The sequence below is a fragment of the Diorhabda sublineata genome, chromosome 8 (genome assembly GCF_026230105.1).
Source record: "Diorhabda sublineata isolate icDioSubl1.1 chromosome 8, icDioSubl1.1, whole genome shotgun sequence".
In the NCBI taxonomy this organism is placed as follows: domain Eukaryota; kingdom Metazoa; phylum Arthropoda; class Insecta; order Coleoptera; family Chrysomelidae; genus Diorhabda; species Diorhabda sublineata.
Window position 1 is genome coordinate 23134838 of NC_079481.1, and position 19522 is coordinate 23154359.

The 19522-nt window shown below is 32.5% G+C and overlaps 1 protein-coding gene across 1 annotated transcript; it reads right to left on the reverse strand.

The window, feature by feature from the left end:
• Positions 1-344: 344 nt before the first annotated feature.
• LOC130448285 (uncharacterized) lies at positions 345-17165 on the reverse strand. Its single transcript, XM_056785570.1, has 8 exons — positions 17044-17165; positions 12133-12430; positions 9216-9460; positions 8353-8526; positions 8158-8273; positions 4214-4398; positions 1497-1688; positions 345-524 (listed from the first exon to the last, which is right to left on the reverse strand). The coding sequence occupies exons 1-8, from the start codon at positions 17163-17165 to the stop codon at positions 345-347; spliced, it is 1512 nt and encodes a 503-aa protein (XP_056641548.1).
• Between the last annotated feature and the right edge of the window lie 2357 nt (positions 17166-19522).

Genomic DNA, 19522 nt, shown 5'->3' on the forward strand with positions numbered 1-19522 from the left:
TTCGTGTCATATTTTTGAAAAGAGATTCATTTTTAATGTCTCTGATTTAGATTCGAGAATCGAATAATCAGATGGGGTGTCAGAAACTATGAAAAGATCAGCCCAATCATGATCTGAATGTTAGAGAAGAAATCCAGATGTCATTCACTATCTTTCGAAAACTGAAAAAACTAATCGAATCATAGCCATATGATAGGATTTTGTCTACCCTGGTACATCAGTGAGTAAATGCAAATAACTGTGTAGGATGTAATGTATCCTTGCCACATTTTGGTAGTATTTCAATATCTGTACTGTATAGTAGAAATCAAACAAAATTTCTAAATATGCATTTAATATACAATTTAGGCTTCTACAAGTTCTAACGGAGGGCAGTTATAATGTCTAATGTTTCGCGGCATAACCATATTGTGTTGAATGGCGGCAACATCCTTCATATATTCTTCAACGGCATTTATTAACGAATCAGGTACAACTGGACCAATACCGGGTACTTTATCTACCCAAATTTCTTCATAATCTTCCTAAAACGAAAATTTTTTCTAAAAATTTAATGCGATAACCTAACATGAAATTAAGTTTATCAATAGAAATAAAACTATTTTAAACTTTTTACTTCAATTTTGTTGTTTATTCAAAATTCCTTCTGTCAACTTCATTATAGCCAATCCGATTTTCTTGATTATAGCACGTTTTTTAAACAAAGTCAAAACGATACTATAGGATCATATGAGCTGGGAATAAGGGAAAAATGGTAACCTAACTAAGAGAAGACATCTATCTAGTTACACTGTTTCCTTAGAGTCATTCACTCTAAAATGACCTGGCTGACTGGATCACTTGTCGAAGGTTCCCCTCAAACATGTAGCACTTATTTGCTTCCAGCACGGCTTCCTTAAAAGATCACAGTGGTTCCCTCTTTTGCAACTCGAACAATATGACCAATTTCACATTAGCCTATTCAACCGCTGATCGACTCCAATCTACACCGGGCTTATAGACAACCACGAAGTTACTTGGTCTCATCTTACTACCAAATAGAACAAAAATTCGTTATTAAACAAAGAGAGTAAATAGATATCTGCCTTGATCATTTCTCTAATAATAGAGCTTCTTGTATCACACTAAATACTGACAGTTATCTATGGACTTCTATGAAGGGCCACATGTTTTTGCATATTTCTTCTTTACCTTCAATAACAGCATTGCCCAGTATATCTAAATCAGTAAATCACTGTTATAATGACCAATGAGACTAGAAAAGTTGATTCACTTTTTTTCGTTCAGAAAATTCGTTCTCTTCTTATTCTTTTCAGAATATCTTCATTGGTTTTTCTTGCTGATCATGGAATTTGCAAAATTCTAATGATTCTAAGGAATATGCGCATTGACCTTAGGCTATATATTATTTTATGCTTAAAAGTATTTGGAAACACTTTTTTTTTAAATAAAATGTAAATTAAAGGATAGTTGAGTATGAAAACAAAATTTGTTACCTTTTCCACTTGTTCCTCCTCACTTTTTTCTTCTTCTGCTTCGACTTCATCAAGTTTATCTTCAATTTCCTTTTCTTTGAACTGTTCAATAGCCAAGTTTTGAGAATCAGTAAGAGGCATCTCAGCTATAAGTCTGCACTTGAATTTTTCAATTTCTTCATCAGCTTCACCAGGAATTTCTTGTTGTAGTGCCTAAAATATCGAAACTACTTTGATGTTTCTGAGAGATAACCGATTCTATTATTATAATCCATCATTTTAATCCATTATTATCACTATAGTCTTGTGTAGAGCCTGATTTGATAGATACAAACGTTTTATCATCCCGTTGTTTTTCTTGAAACCAGCAGGGTAAATAAGTTTTTTTGGATGATCTACTACATCCATGAAATGTACCAAATAGATATGAAGAAACTGAGTCTCGAGAAGATAGTGAACATTTATGTTTGGAATATCAAATTAAGCTGGGTGTTGGTTTTGAGATCACAATACACCAACAAAAATATCAAAGTAGCAAAGTACATAAGGAGGGGGATGTGACAGACTGCGAGAAGTCCTAGCCAGAATCATAAGAAATAGATTAGGCAAATACTTGGCCGAACAAGTGGGTGAGTATTAGGAGGGCTTTAAAAAGGGAAGTCAGCTAGTGATCAAATTTTCATACATAAGACAATCCAGAACAATAGCTATGACCAAGGATTAAACCTGAAGCTCTTCTTTGTGGATTTCAAGCAGGCGTATGATTCAATAAGTAGAAAACATTTGTTCCAGGCACTATCAGTGTTGTGAACGCACCTCGTATATATGTATATTTCTTTCTTGTTATTAATCTGTTCGCCGCATATACTGAATTTTGTTACCGTGGCAACAAGCTGTATTGTGGTTTCTATTTTTAGACCTTTTTTGCTGTCGCCGTCGGCTAGCGCTGAGCCAAAAGATAAATAGAAAAAGAAATGTAACACTTGCTTTTTGGCCTTGGTAGCGTGCGTGTGATTATTAGCGCGCTACTATCTTATGTATTTTGGTTTATGTCAATTAGCAAGAGTGGATAAATGTTTTAGTTTCAAAGTACAATTTAGTTAAATAGTAAATACAGTCCACTACTTATTTGTTTATAGTTTAATGATGTAGTAAAGGTGAATAAGAAGAAAGTTTAGTGTTTTATTTGCCATTACAAATGAACTAAAAAATAACGTAATCAAGAATCTCCTGTACAATCAGCACTCGGAATACCTAAGAAAATATTACATTTGGTAAAAATGACACTAAATAAAACCGAGAATGAAGTACCTAGCTGTCGAAGGAAGCCTATCGGAAAAGTTCGAAACAAAAAGAGGTTTAAAGCAAGGAGACCTACTATCAACAGTGCTGTTTAACCTTGTATTATAGATGATCCTAAGAAGTAGTGGCATCCAAACCCCGGGGATGATTTACAATAACAAGACACAAATCCTTGCCTACGCAGATGATGTGGTACTTATAAGTAGAACGAAAAAGAATCTTGAAAAGTTGTTCCTACTATTTGAAAAGAAAGCAAAAGAATATGGACTGCGCATAAATGAACAAATGACCAAATATATGGAGATTGGAAGGGATCTGAATAGCTGCAATCAATTGAAAGTGACGACAGCGCAAAACAAGGAGTATAGATTTGATAGTCCAGGAGTTCGAATACCTGGAAGTCATAGTGACTAACATAGGAGGTGAAACCAGGAAAATCGACAAAAGACTGGCGAGAGCGGGCAAAACGTTTGGATCCCTAAGAGGACTATTAAAATCAAAATATATGTCAAGAGCCGCCAAATTACGCATTTACAAGACAGTTATACAACCAACGGTTCCGTATGGCAGTGAGTGTTAGATGATGAACAAAAAAGAAGGAAACAAAATTAACATATACGAGAGAAAGGTACTAAGAAATATTTGAGAAGGAGTGCGAGGGGAGCAAAACAAGTGAAGAAAAAGAACGAACGCCGAGATCAAAGTACTGTAGCGTCCAGCTGAGATGGGATATGTGGTCAGAGCAAAAATACTTAATTAGATCGGGCATATAGCCAAAATGGACGAAGACAGTTGGGTGAAAAAATCCTTGTTAAGGGGAGAAGAAAGATTAAGAAAGAATAGGAATAGAGAACTGGCGTGAAGTAGCCATGAACAAAAATAGATAGAGGAAAGTAGTAGAACGACTCCATGCCTTAGGCCTATAAGCACTGTTGAGCTGTTTATGTACATCGGTATATGAATATTTTGAGTCTATCATCACAGAATACGAAAAAATTAACAAACAGAACCAATGAATTATTAACAAAGAACAAAAAAAATAATATATCATGTAATAACTATGTGTAGAATAATATATTCAACAGAAAATCAGGTGATATCGTATGGGTATGGTATGGACATATTATTAGAATGGATCACGAAAGAATTAAGGTAACTAAACCAAGAGAAAACTAAGAAGGAGAACAAGAAGGCATTTTATCGACCAGATAGAAGAAATAGATAAACAAATAGTTATAAACATTGTTCAATACTTTGCGTTGTTCTCAATACATTGGTATTGTGTTACTGAATATGCACCAATACAAGTTTGAAATTACCTATAATTTCGAATGAAATAAAAATAATAATGAAAAATCTAAAAACAAATTAATAACAATGTGTTAAACACTGAACACACTGCGTTGGAGATAATTGTAAGTATACATTGGGCTTACTTTAAGTCGTTCCAAATCTTCTAGCAACGTTTTTTCATCTTCAAAATCATATGGTACAATTTTTCTCGGTTCTTCGATTATAGTATCAACAGATTCTTGAGGACAAGGTTCCTCACTTCCTTCTAATTTGGCTTTCACATCCTTACCAGCGATAATATCATACAGAGCATCTCCTTGAAATTCACCTTAAATATAAACGAGTATAAAACTTTTTCATACGACATATCATAACGTTTTGATAGAGAAACAATACAGACTCTTAGATAGTTGGATTATATGATTTTTTTCAATATCTACCAATATTTTAAAAAAATTCATGTAATGAAGCGAGAATTTTACGTAATGCTATGAGGTTAAAATATATGGAGTACAAAATTCCAATTGCAGCTTACATGGTTTTGCTAGTTAGCAAACCTTAATAATCAATTCTAAAAGTTCCCTTAATTTGGCAATATACCTTGCAAAATACATGACTTTCCCTGTTTAAATTTAACGCCTTTATTTTAGTTCTATTATCTACCACACCCACTCTCTTTAGTCCTTGTACAGCACAAAAAAACCCAATAAGAAGGTCGATTTGCATGTAAATTTCGGCAACCCAAATTTAGTTCTACCACTTACCAATCGCGGCGCTAGTGTAATAAAATGTGTCATTACTGTAAATGTCAATTGTCAAGATAAATAAACATCAATTTCCCAAACGCTTTACTAATGTGTGTTCTAAATGGAAAGAATTTCGCAGAATTCAATACCTCAAATTATAGCTTGTGTGAAAATCATTTTCTGGAAAGTGATTTTACAAATTTCTATAGAAAACATTTGAGCTATTAAGCTATCCCATCTATTCCTACCTCTCATCTGCCTTCATTGTCAACTTCCATACAGGTATAGTAAACTGATATGATCGTCTAAGAGCATCAAGTTGATAGTCCGAGAGTTTATGCCTTAACATCTGGCATTTTACCTATAGAAGAGCCATTAGAGTTTTCAAGCAGAGCAGAGGTGTATGTACAGAGGAAATTAGTAGTTTTGAGAAACAAAAAGCGGGTTTTTTTACTGTAGCTGGAACAAGTAAGAAAAATTTAACACCTAGGGAAATGCTAATGTATCCAGTTCATCGGAATACAATAGTCAAAGCAGTTTAGAAAATAACAGTGAGTAGTTAAAGACATTGAAAGAAAATGTATGAAATTGGAACATTTGAGTGTATAGACAAGGTACAGCAAAACGTTGGACTATACAGGAGAAAACTTTTGCTCTTTTTATGTACAACTCAACTCTCTGTAACCTTTCAACTGTATTAAATTGAGCAATATTTTTTTAGTTTCTCAAAATGATACCATATATATATATATATATATATATATATATATATATATATATATATATATATATATATATATATATATACTATATCATTGTAATGATATGCAATCTGTTCAACTGAATTACTGTTTTATTTCTACACTTTTTATTTTGATTGCTAGGAAAATCTGTATCCTTTCAGTTTTCGTTTTAAAAGTTATATTGTAACCATGTCTACTAATTTTCCTTAGTTTTGTTGAAATGAGGAAGAAAACCAAACAAGTTTGGAAAACGAAGATGTATTACTTCAGACAGCGGGCAAATTCTTAGATGTATACGTTGAATAACGTTTTGATGCAGTATTGCATCACAAGCTCCAGAAGTGTCAGATAATGAAACAATGATGGATCGGTCTATTGCTAGCGAACCGGTACCGGGATTTAAATACCGGCAACTTTAAACCAGTTTGTTTGAAAATGTATCCTACTTACATGATACATAATGCATTTATCATCCAAAAAGGAACCCAAATTTTTCATACTTAAGAATTAGCTCATTTAAATCTAAAAATATTAACAAAAAAAATTTTAAATAAGTAAATTAGCTCGTTGCCAAATTAAGGGTGTTGATACAATTGATATTTTCAATGTCAACGCATTAACACTGTGCACAAATTATACACGCATGTCCTTCTGCTTCATAATGATTATAAATTTCATCAATTGTTTCATCCATGATTAAAGAAATTTTTTCAGTAGCCGTCTGAAAAATGAAATTTTTAATATACTTCTTAAACCCTAGACAAATATTACTGAGGGGACAATTATCTCTAGTTTTTTCTATATATATGACTATAACAATAAAATTGTATTTCTTTATGGCTTTGATATAATATTGAAATAAGTTTTTCCGCTTTTAAAATGAGTGAGATCAGTGCATCTGCTAATGTCGATATGTGTGAATGATATTCAAAAACATCAATCGAGATGTATGAATTGGTCCACAATTAATTTCAAAAAAAATTTAAGGTATTTAATAATAAAATATTTTCTGAAATTCCGAAATGTATGAAAACCGCAAACCTCAGTAACCTCAGTAAGCTCATGAGAACTAATAGTAGATAGTTATTCAAGAGGAATAAATGAGTTTCAAAGCTCAAAAAATCATAGACAAATGATACGTCAACTGATCGCACTTATCCATCAGTTTTCCAAGGTAGAAAGATCGTATTATATGATCTGGGTTATTTACAAACATTTAGATCATAGTATCCAAAAGGTTTTAACACGCAAAACAGCTACACGAATATTTCACGTAGCACGACCTCAAAGATTAAAAGATTACAGCTTAAAATCTCCATTAAATGGAAAACCTTCCGTTAAAATTATATATATATATATATATATATATATATATATATATATATATATATATATATATATTTCTTCAATTTCTTATTTTTTAGACCTTTTGATATGTTTATGTTTTTATGTTTCTAAATGTTCTTGATGTTAGGTCTCTTCTGTTTCAAAATTAGTTTTTTTTAATAATTTACTAAAAGAAAGAAAAATATTGACGTTTCGACTAGTTAAGTCTTTATCAATTGATTTATATTTTGTATTATCCTCATTCAATTCAAAGTATAGCTTCAATTCAGTTTTTTTCTTTTTACACTTCAATTTCAACATTTGACAGTATCCGTAAGCGATAAGTTCACGATTCGCAGTCTTGGCTCTAAACTCACTCGCTCGCCTTCTATTTCATTCAATAAATAATCACTTTCTACTCTTATATCTTGAGTAACCACTACGTATCTCCCGACGTTGCAGATTTTCCATGTGAACTTCCTCATTAATCAAATTGTCGACAACAGAGAATAATCCAATAGCTGCTGTACTTGCCTCTGAAATAACTTATCCTATTTTTTGATAAAATATTTGGAATGGACAGTGATGATGATGCCTAAGACTGTGGAACACAGGATATATTGAATGCTTCTTCACCTTAAAGTTATTAACAAATGAATACAAAACAAAATATGGATATCAAAAACAATTTTTCAATGTCCAAGTCCACGACATGCCGTCCTGTTCGGTTAGGATGGAAGAGTCAAAAGTTTGAGGGATGCGATGGCTTTTTACACATTTTTATCACAGCGGCAATTTGTTTATATTGATTTAGTCCAATATCTAGGAAGACCTTTTTATTTATTAGTTTATATGTTTACTTTCTAGAATTATTCGAAAGAATATAATTGGATGTCATAGTGAACGAAAAAGTAAATGCCGAATTTAAATAAATTATACAAGTAGTAAATAGTTAGTGATTACGAATTATTAATATTATCTGGTGTAAGTGTGTAATTAAGTAAGTAAGTATAAATTCACCCACCGCTAGAAATGGTATAAATTATATAGCATATATATATATATATATATATATATATATATATATATATATATATATATATATATATATATATGCTATGATGAAATTCTATGCTGAAAGCTACACACAAGTATAAAATGAGTTAGAGTTGTGAGAATAACAGATATAACTCCAAAAAATCATTCAATTGAAGGAAATATCTGAAATGTCTGAATTAAAGAAATGTAATGGTTCAACTTAATATCACTAACCTTCTCCTTCCATTTCGAACATTCTTTGAGCGTACATTAATTCCGGCGACATATCGTCAACTTCTCCCATTTCTCCTCCTGAAGGCTCTTTTAAATATGCAGGAAGCTCAATTGCCCTGTAATATTTTGAGAACTTTGATATTAACACTACTCCTACCGTTACAAATACAATTTCCAGCCAGTTTCTGTACTCACCCAGTCGAAGCTTCTTCGGCTTCATCGTGCTCTTCTTCAACAGCCACATGATCGATGTAATAATCTACGGAATACTGATCGTCTCCTACTAGACTTGGACACGATATTTCTTCTTTGCTCATCTCTTTTTCCACTTCCTCTGATTCAGATTTTTCAGACAGCTGACTCTTCTCACTGTTTGTACAAATAAGTAATTAGATCCAAACGCAAAAAAAATACATAGTACCAGCACTAATAGGTCTTTTGTAGTATATTATTCCAATATAATATTAACGTTGCAGCATTTAATAAGATTTTTTACATTAAATTTACATATTTAAAACAGTTCTGATTGTAGGCAACAGTGAGCATAGGCCCGCAATGCTTCCTTCATTATCCATTGGAAAACGCCAGTAAAGAATATGGCGGCTATAGAGCAGAAAGTTTTTTACGTTTTGCAGTTAACAAAGAGGAAATCCATCACCGTACACTCTGCATTCTGTATCAAATTGGGTTGTAATTATACAGACGATAATAACATTTTTTTAACCTTTTATATTATCATCAGTTTCAAGATACCAGAGTACGGAATGACCAAGAATTAGTTCAAAAGTAACCCAAGTAAATCATTTTGAAATGGTAATCGTGATTCAAACAACTATTTAAAGAGAATTACTGATATGATAACAACTACGTCTTTATCATTTTCAATTGTTACAGACTCTATACCCCTAGAGCAACATTTACGAACGAGAATCTCTCGCATCGGCATCAACAGAGAGGCACTACATGCAAAAAGCGAACATTATAGTTGTTTTAGGGGATTTTGAAAGCACAATAGTATTCCAAATTATTTTAGGAGTAAACTGTATATATCTACATACCTTTCTTCTTCTAACACCACTTCCTCTTTTACTTCTTCTTTAACCTCTTTTTCAGAAATTTCTCTATATAAACTCAGAAGAGAATCGGTGAAATAGATATTTTTCAACATTTGACCTTTGGAGGCATCAATCTTGGCTAAGAAAGTGTATAAATCCATAAATGTTGCTAATGGTATCATAGCTGATCCACCTTCAGGTTCATCAGTCATTATTTCACAAATTAATTTCATAGAACTAGTTAAATCCTACAAAAAAAAAACAATAAATTTTTGTAATTCACTCCTATTTTCTAAAACTGTAATCAACATTAATATTTAATCAAGTCCACAAACTTGGTAGTCCTAAAAAGGACTGAGCCATGGCAAAAATGAAAATGTAGCATCACAATAATTAATGGATTCATGAAATATGTTGTGGCAAAAGAAGAAAAAGAAGAAATGTACATTTGAAAATGATAAAAGGGTTTAATGTAAAGGAAAAGGTATAAGAACAGTAAATTAAGTATGATATTATTACTACTATACAACGCGGTCCATATGTATGGATTAAATTCAAACCTGAAACAGGTCGATTTTTATTCTTAAATTGAAAATTTACAGAAAATATTATCCCCCTCTAGCATCCCATCTGAATTATAAGCTCCCGCTTGAAAATTTTAAATAAGAAACCAGGTTGTGTGGCACGCTGTTGGAAATGAATTTTAGTCCTCGGTTCAGCCATATAAAGCTCTTGGTGCAATTATAACTGAAAAAATTAATTTTTAAGATTTTGATAATGTCTCCATCACAAAATTTTACGTAGAATGAAGAAATAATGTCGCATAATAATTAGAGTATATTTTTCAATGTACTTTACAATTAAATTAAATTAAATATTCAAAATGACCAGCATTCACTTCTTGACAATAACCGAGGCGATTTTGGAATCTTTTATGACCCTAGAGGTTATTTTGTTAATTTCTTCCGTTATCCTAGCTATTAAATCAGCAATATTGTCTAGTCTAGTAAAATATACTTTAGAAATATTAAGCTGCTATTATTTAGGTAAGTAAAGTTACTAAAATACATCAGTATAATATTTGTGCGCGTATAAAATTTACTTATGGCTCATTTGTCCGAGACTCAAAAAATAGACATTTTAATTATGATTGGTTCTGGTATTAGATCAAGAATTCAAATTTTTAATAATAAATGCTCTGGTCAACATGTTTCGCAGTCTACATTTAGCAAAACTTAAAGTTTCATGAAACTGGATATGTAAAAAATATTGAAAAAAAGTAGATATGTTCAAGTTACTGATGAAAAAAAATTAGATTTACTTCTATAGGTTTTTTTATTTATGTTTTCAATTTGATTCTTTGGTACGGCAGTAATGGAATCATCTACATATCGGAAAAATAATGGAATATTTATTATCAAGTTTGCTTAGGACAGTTTCCTCAAGATCTTCCATTACCAATTGTGCTTAAATGGAAGCTTTAAAATTTTCATGTTCTTTGAAATTTTACGTTTTCAGATAGTATTCACAAACTGTACATTATTGCATGTGCTTTTGTAAGCTGAATGTGATACTCTATACTAAAGAAAAATGTATTGTTTTTCTTGGATTTAATAATTTATTCTGAAAAAGCAACAAATTAACATTTTGGGCGAAATTCAACATTTTGTTGTTAGGGAAGATATGGACAAAATAAAAAAAAACTTGAAACTAATAACGTGTATTCCCTCCCCTTGCATTGATGACTGCTTGAATTCGGCGCGACATACTTTGAATCAAGTTGCGGATCACATTCTGGTCGATGTTCCCATTCCTGCAACAGTAATCTTCTCAGCTCCTGGACAGTTCTTGGTACTGGTATGTGTCTGCGGATCAGTCGTTCCAACTCGTCCCAGACATGTTCTATGGGATTCATGTCTAAGCTATGGACTGACCAGTCAAACCTCCTAATTTCTACCTCAACCAGATACTCCGTGACAATTCTGGCTGTGTGGTCTCGCATTATCTTGCATAAAAATGACATGTTCCTCCATATTCACCATGAAAGGCATAACATGGTCTTCTAGCACCTCCGTAATGTACCTGTAAGAGTTTAGGGAGCCATTTTCAATGAAGACCTGTACGAGCTTGTGCAGTGATTGCCGCCTAAACCATAACTGACCCACCGCCAAATGGAAGACGCTCGTCAATGCAAACTTCAGCATATCTTCCCCCAGGTCTTCTCTACTCTCGTCGACGTCCATCTGACCCAGAGAGGTAAAAACGCGACTCATCTGAGAACAATACTAAGCTCCAGTCATCATCATTCCAACGAACGTGATCTCTGGCAAATGTCAATCTTGCAGCCCAATGCTGGCGTTGCAACGGGGGACCTATAGCCATTCTTCTGCATGACAGTCCAGCAGCATGAAGTCTTCTTTTAACGGTCCATTCACTAACGTTTACATTTCTCACTTCTTCCAGTCTCCAAAAAGCCCTGGTACACCCTTTGCACACCACAAAGATTAGCACCTACAATTCTTGCAGTTTCACGTTGCCCCTGACCATCTTGTAACAGCGCAACAATTCTTGCCCCAACAATCGGATCTAAAAGCATTATGGACCTGTCAAATAACTACACTTTGCAATCGTTAGGTTTTACACAAAGAATCAACAGTAAACTGAAAAGCAGGCAAGGGAAATGTGAATGTTCAATTAGCACAAAGACACATTTTTCACCAAAGTCGTACTCGAATGACAGTTATGACAGCTGTCAAGTCTCGGAAAAATTTTGCTTTAACGCCTATCAATCCTTATCAATTTTGACGCTAAAATTATAGGCAATATCTGAATTATTCGTAATTTCTGAAGTGACCTCATTTTTTCCTCGCCATTATATACCTGACCACAGAAAGATAAAGATAGTACATCGTATACTTACATCCGTCAAATGAGCTGCACAAAGTCCTATAAATCTCAGCCAAGGTATTTCTTTAGGGTTATCAAACCCTCCTAAGCACAATATCTGTATTAGAGTGTGATGAGATAAACAAGCACCAATCCATCTATCCCATAATATTTTAAAATTAATAGTTTTGTTACTGGAAAGTTGATAAAGGAGAGCTTTCAACCATCCAGGTGTTATACCATAGTGATCTCTTGGGATTGGATATTCCAGACGTGGTTTCACAGGAGGCGGAATATTCAAAGACAAGCACCGAAAGTATGCCGTTGACCATCTGGAATTAATAATTCTATTTAGCTTCAATAACATAATTTTCCGTTTAGAATCCTATCCAGGATAGGATCATGATTTCTCATATCGTCAATATTTGCTTTTATGGTCACAAAAGTAGAAGTTACTTTTTCACTAGATCTTACGTTATGCATAGGAAGGTTTCTCTTTAATTACATTATTCAATTCTACTCCATTTCAATTTAAGAATTGACAAAGTTTATTTAAATATTTTTTTTTACAATTTATGCTTAGAAATAGTTAAATATGTCCTGCCTATATATTGATACTATTATTTTCACAGATATGTAGATAAAATAAAAGGTAATAGAGTCGACAATATGGTTTCTAAATAAACATCAATACAAAGTTCATTTTAAAACCAAACCGCGTCCGATATTTCATTTAGAAAGGGACGTGATGAAAGTCTTCCCATAATACTTTGGTGAGTTATCACTAGAACGCTGCAAAATATTTGCATATTGAATAATTGACGCGCATTGGGAGCCAATGCGTCCTATTACACAATAGCCTCCAATGTAAGATATATGGAGTAGTGAGAGGGAGCAGGAGGAGAATATCGCAGCTCCAGCTTGAAAACTTTGTTCAATAAATCAGCAACTCAGTTATTTCGCACTACTGTACATCAGATAGATACTCTAAAAAGAGCATTATCATGATTCTTTCCAAACTCCAAATTCTTGTGGCAAGAGTGCTTTCTTTATATATATAGAAACAAAATAAACAAAGTTAATCACAAAGGCAAAGAAAAAATACTATCAGAGAAAATTGAATGATATAAAAATACTTGTAAACCATTATGGAAAACAATAAAAGAATTTGATCAAAAAGACAAAAATAATAGAATTAAAGAAATTTATAAGGAAAACCAAGTAATAATTTCTGATAGTCGACAAGTAGCTCATGTATTCATTAGTTGTTTTACAAACATAGGTGAAAAATATTCCAAAAATATTAATAAATCGAAAACTCCATGTCCTCGGAGGAATATTTCTAATAAATCGTTCTGTCTGGCGCTTGGAGCAGAAAATTAATTCATAACTCTTTAACTCACCGGGATTTGATAAGATAAAAGCGGACATATTGAAAAATGTGACGAATGAAATTGCCCCGCCTATTATTTTTCTTAAAAAAAATATTTGAAAAAGGTGTTTGTAATACTAATATATAAAAAAGATGACAAAAAACCAATTGTCGACCGATATCTTTAATTACTGCTTGTAACTAAAATATTTGAAAAAGCTCTATATAAACAACTAGCATCGTATATAGATAGATACAAATTAATTTATTCGCAGCAATATGGTTTTAGACAGGGAATATTCACTACTAATGTTATAGGTTGTTTGACTACCAAAATTTCTAGACAATAATTTTAAAGCTCTAGCTTTGTTCCTAGATCTTACCAAGGCATTTGATAATGTTAATCACCTTCAGCTACTTAGCGCCTTGGAGGATATAGGAATACGAGGAGTGCCGCTAGATTTAACACGAAGTTATTTATTGAAAAGAGAGCAAATGGTCCGGATAAATAACCAAATAAGTAAAAGAATGGAAATTAAAACAATAGCTTCAAAAGGAACTATTTTAGGACCTTTGTTTTTCATATTATATATAAATAACTTATTCATTATAGAAACATGTGGCCAAAAAAAAAGTTAAAACCTGAAACAGATATGAATAACTTTAAAGATTTTTTTAACCATATAGCATCAACAATAAATTCCGATACAACCTATTTTATTCTCTTTTCAATATATCAACAAAACAATCCAAATTATGATAGATTAAAAATAAAAACAAACGAGATAATAACTGAAATAAAGGCGACTAAAAGTTTAAAGTACCTAGTTGTAATTATATATGAAAACTGAAAATGGGAAAAAAATATTGATAACTTCACGAAAACTTTAAGGGGGATAACTTTCAAATTTAAATATATCTCCAATATTTTGGACAAAACTTTAAATCATTTACTACTCTCTTGTAGAATCTAGAATCTAATAAGGCATATTCGGCTAGGATGGAGTATACGAGTATACTATACACATCTAAGACAACTTGATGTATAACAAAAAAAATTCTTGAAAATTATGTACAATAAACAGACTTATATTCATCTAATCTATTATTTAAGAAGCAAACCTGCTAGATAAAAGGTAAATTTATATATATATATATATATATATATATATATATATATATATATATATATATATATATAATTTAATAATATATATTTACAAAAATATTGTAATTTTGAACTATAATACAAAGAAAAAATATTTGTAATGTAAAAACAATCAGATCAAATAAGTCTCTCGGTCAAAAATTTCATTACTATTTTGCTGCAAATTATATAATTACTTGCCTGAAATATGTAAGACATATTTAAAAATAATTAATAATTCTATAAATTTTATTAAAAGTGTGTTTAAAAAACTTCTCTTAATTACAAATCGAATTGAACTTCATAAACTTATTGATTTAAAGAGAGAAAAGGAAGAAAGGTTTTTATTCACTTACCTAATACATTTTAGATATATACTTAAATAAACAGAAGATAATCCCATGCGCAACATTTAGTTTTTATGGGATTAGATTTTGTATTATTGAGTATCGGTTAACATATTCCTAAATGTAAATGAGCCTACAACGTTTTTTTTTCTTTTTATTGTTCTCTTTATACTAAATGATTGATTGATTGAAATGATTTGTAATTTTTTGGCAAATATTACTATTATTATTATTCAACAAACAACTTCTGAAGATGACAACCACACAAATTGGCGAAACGTCTAGTAATAATTATTTTCGACGGCGGCCTAATAGTCCAGAAGAAAATTAAGCTTTTTAATGGACAGTTTTTTTTAATATTGTCAACTTTATTTATTTTTATATGAGAATGGCTTCTCGGGTACAGTTACCCCGATCATGACATGCATGTTCAGAAAATTACGTTCCAAAACTGAACCGATTACAATCAAATGCTAGTTACCTTTGCACCTAACATGTCAGTAACTTGTGATTTTTGTACTTTTAGGCGTCTGAAAATAGAAATAGTTCATTTTTATTAAGTTATTTACTTGAGGACTTTCTCGTATAATTGTTCAAACTATTTCAAAATATATTAACCGTTTTTTTATTAGTGTGGGCTGGTTTTCTTGTTTCTCGTAATGTTTCTAAAGAAACATGGTTCATCTCTACTTCACCTGATAACCTCAATCATTACTTTTTAAATGTAGCCAAAAATTTATCAAATTCTATAACTCATTCTCATGATCCATTTTCATATATCCCTGAAGCTAATGCTAACTTCCACAGTTTCTTCTCTATGCCTTTAGCATAGCTTCGCAGTACAATTAATGACATCAAAAATAAATACTCATCTGGAACTGATGGACTTACATTAAAAATGTTTTCGTTTCATTTCAAAATGGCACTTTTCCCATTTGGATGAAATTTCCATATGATCAATTGTACCTATTATAAATTATTTAGAGTTGGAGAATTGTTACGGATTTTCGCGTTATCGCATCAACTTATTTACTTTATGTTTATTCAACAATTAAAATGTTTCAAGTCAAGAAAATGTAAATTCTTTGTTCCTTTCTCAGTTTGTGTCCAAACATCTCCGGTCAAAATAGTTGAGATTAAGAATTTGGTAATAAAAATATTGATTGCATCTTGTCAAAAGCACTCTAACACCTAATAGTTTGAAGAATTGTTGAACGACCTCCTTCTTCATAATAAAGTACGATGGCTTTCCAAAGCTAAGGTGTTGAAACGTTAAAGAGCGACAAATTTTCTTCTTGAAAACCACGCAAAGATAACTCTCCTATTGAATTTGTTTGACCAATTGTTTGTTATTGACGTACAAGTTATTATGAGTAAATGTTTGATTGTTCAATTTGTTTTACTTAAATTATAGGTAATTATCTAATAATTCCATATAAATATGAATATATATTATCTAATTTGTTGTAAAAAACACTACAAATCTATGAAAAAATAGATATTTTTTCTTATGAATAGATTAGTTTTTTTCGCCTTTTTTACTTTTACTTATGTGAGTACTATTGTTTATTGGCAAGAAAAAATTTGCGGTTCATTAAAAATTTTCTAAATAATTATTTTTGACTCTCTGGCCCAGAAGGTTGCAGAATCCTGATCTAGACTATAGAGTATAGTGGTCAATTTATATCTTATTATAATAATGCATCTAAATATTCTTGATTTTAGGTATCTTCTATTTTAGAATTTTTTTTTTTGATAATTTTTAAGAGAAAGATAAATTTTGACGTTCAAAATATTTTGATGAAGACTTAAAGAAAAGTCGAAACGTCAAAATTACTCTTTCTTTTAAAAATTATCAAAAAAAAAACTAATTTTAAAACAAAAAGGCCTAAAATCAAGAACATATAGATGCATTTATATATCAAAAGGTCTAAGAAATAAGAAATTAAAGAAATTTATCTTATTATATTTGCATATTTCATATCAATCAATTTTGTGAAAACAGCTAATATACTGTATAATTTTTTTTTCTTCTAGCTACTACAACCGACAATTTAAGAGAACAAGAGTACTACTCACTGTAACAAATCTGTTGGTTGACTCCTAATAGCCGCTTTGGCATATTGTCTCAATAAATAAGGAAAAGCTGGAGGTATCGAAATTTGTTCTGCGCAATATATTTGTTCTGGTAGCCCCGGCATATCTGTCTTTTCGAAAATAATGACAATTCGTATACAAATAGAGCTTGTCACAATATTTAGCCTTGTTTGGATAGAAACTATGGTAATGTTTGTATGGAACAATAAATAGTAACTATAGAGATATTATTGATTTGAACTTAAGAAGTTCAAACTACTATTATCGCAATTAAAAATCTTTAAATTATAATTCACGTGCGATACAACATAAATTTATTCGTAGTTCTGAGAAATAAATTCAGGTATATTGCAAATAAATTATAATTTCCTTAAAAATATTATTTGGAGGAGTCATGAGAAAGAGTAACAGAAACAAGAAAAAATTTTTAATGATTTTATCCATTGTCATTTATTGCAGAAACATCTCAAACCAAACCTTAGTTCTACCGATCGACACAGAGTGTATTCTCTTGCGTAGATGACCATGTCGTCTGCATATCTTTGACAGGATAGCCGAGTTCCGTCAACCCGTTTAAGAGTTCGTCTACTACTAAGCTCCACATTAGTGGGGACGCGACTCTCCTTGTGGGCATCCCCTGTGTCTTACCCTACTTTCGTTTCTGCTATTCTAGTAGATAATAATTGTGCCATCCACCTGGAGGTTGTCCTATCTACTCCTCTCGCATCTAATGCTCTTTTGACAGAGTCGTGCGGAATATTGTAAAAAGCGCCTTCTATGTCCAAGAAGGCACACACTACGTTTTCTTTGTTCGTCAGAGAATTTTGAATTCTAGTTGTCAATTGTATCAAAGCAGTTTTCGTAGATTTACCTGTTTGGTATGCAAACTAACATGGATGAAGAGATTTCCATTTTAGAATCTCTGTTCTAATATAATTGTCGACAGCTTTTTCCATCGTTTTAAGTAGAAACGAAGTGAGATTGATTGGTCTGAAGGATTTGAGATGTGTGATGTTCTTTTTTCCTACTTTCCTACTGAAGATTACTTTGGCCCTTCTCCATGGCTCTGGTTTATAACACAGCTCTAGGCTGCTTCTACCGAGGCGGATCCAAAGTAGCAAGATATCCTCCTGTCCCCTTTGGAAGAGGGCTTAGTAAATTCCGTCCACTCCTGGCGACTTGAACGGTTGAAAGGTGTTCAAAGCCCATTCTGCTACATACCTGTTTTGCAATTGCAGTTTCTCTCGTAATTTTGCTATATTCTGACCTTTTGTGTACTGTATTGTCGCTTTCTAGGAAGTGAGTTTTCAGCAAGACCTGTGCTCTGTCCTCTTCACTCTCCGTGAAGCTGCCATCCGGTTTCCTCGGTGCGATGGTTGTATTGACTTTGCCCTTCGCCTAGACTTTGTGAAGTCTTGAAGCCGCAGGTGCGTGAATTTTCTGAAGCATTGTCGCTTTGCTTTCCTTATTTCTTTGTTGTAGGCAGTGAGTATTCTGGTTTTAATCTGCCTTTAATAGCCTCATTCACTTCTCTGAGATCTTGCTCCAGACTCTCATTCGATACCCTCCAGTTTTTTACCCGATTTTTTAGGTTCGAAGTACTTAATGTAATGTCTAAAACTTCTTTCCTTACTCTTGTTACAAATGTTGGTGTGTTCCCTACATTGTGTATGTAAAGGTTATTAGTTAAAATATATAAGAGTTGCTCACCTCTGCTGTTGGTGTCTTTGCAATCCCAAAGAGTGTTGTGTGCATTTGCATCGCATCCTATGAGTATTGGCAGCTTCTTTCTCTGGCAGTACTCTAATAGTCTTTGCAGTTCTGGTGGCGGTACAGGCCCGTTTCCAACGAAGTAGCAGGAGACTGACAATTTCTTGACGTTTTTTCTCGTATTCGAGGCGTGCTCGAATATGTACGAGATCTCTGATCAGAAATTCTGAAAGACAACTTGGTTTGTGGTTGGTGTTCTTACAGGTTAGTCCCTAGACATGTTTCCTGTAGATCCAGGGTTGCAGATGCCCCTTTTGCGTGGTGAGCGTTCACTTGGGCTATTTTGATACCCGCCTTCATACCTTAGGTTCATTCGACTTACTAAGAGTTTGATCCCTTTGGTGCTCTTCATCGGCAGTCTCGTTGCTTCCATTGGAGCCTCGGAGGTTAATTCTCTGTGGCCTAGGTTTCCAATGTGGAGATGATCTGTGCCCTCCACATCTTCCTTGGCATCTTCAGTGTGCTCCTTGGAGATTCTAGGAGCATCTTTGTTTTCCTCCTTTTTCATTAGGCCATGAACTGGTATTTTCCCAAACCTGTAGAGGATGGTGTAACCATTGACCTTGATGGTCAGGTAAAATTGTTCGTCTATACCTACACTAATGAGCTGATCATTACTTTCGACTCTCATTCTGCGATTCTATTAGCTGTAAAAACCTCTTTTCTTCCACTTATTTACTCCTAGGGAGGA

What these genes read in the sequence shown, in the direction of transcription:
- LOC130448285 (XM_056785570.1), bottom strand. Translation starts at nt 17,165, where the DNA reads ATGCCGGGGCTACCAGAACAAATATATTGCGCAGAACAAATTTCGATA. An exon ending in GTGGTGTTAGAAGAAGAAAG is followed by an intron (nt 8,527 to 9,215) that starts GTATGTAGATAT and finishes TTGTACAAACAG; the next exon opens with TGAGAAGAGTCAGCTGTCTG. An exon ending in AAGATTTGGAACGACTTAAA is followed by an intron (nt 1,689 to 4,213) that starts GTAAGCCCAATG and finishes TCGATATTTTAG; the next exon opens with GCACTACAACAAGAAATTCC.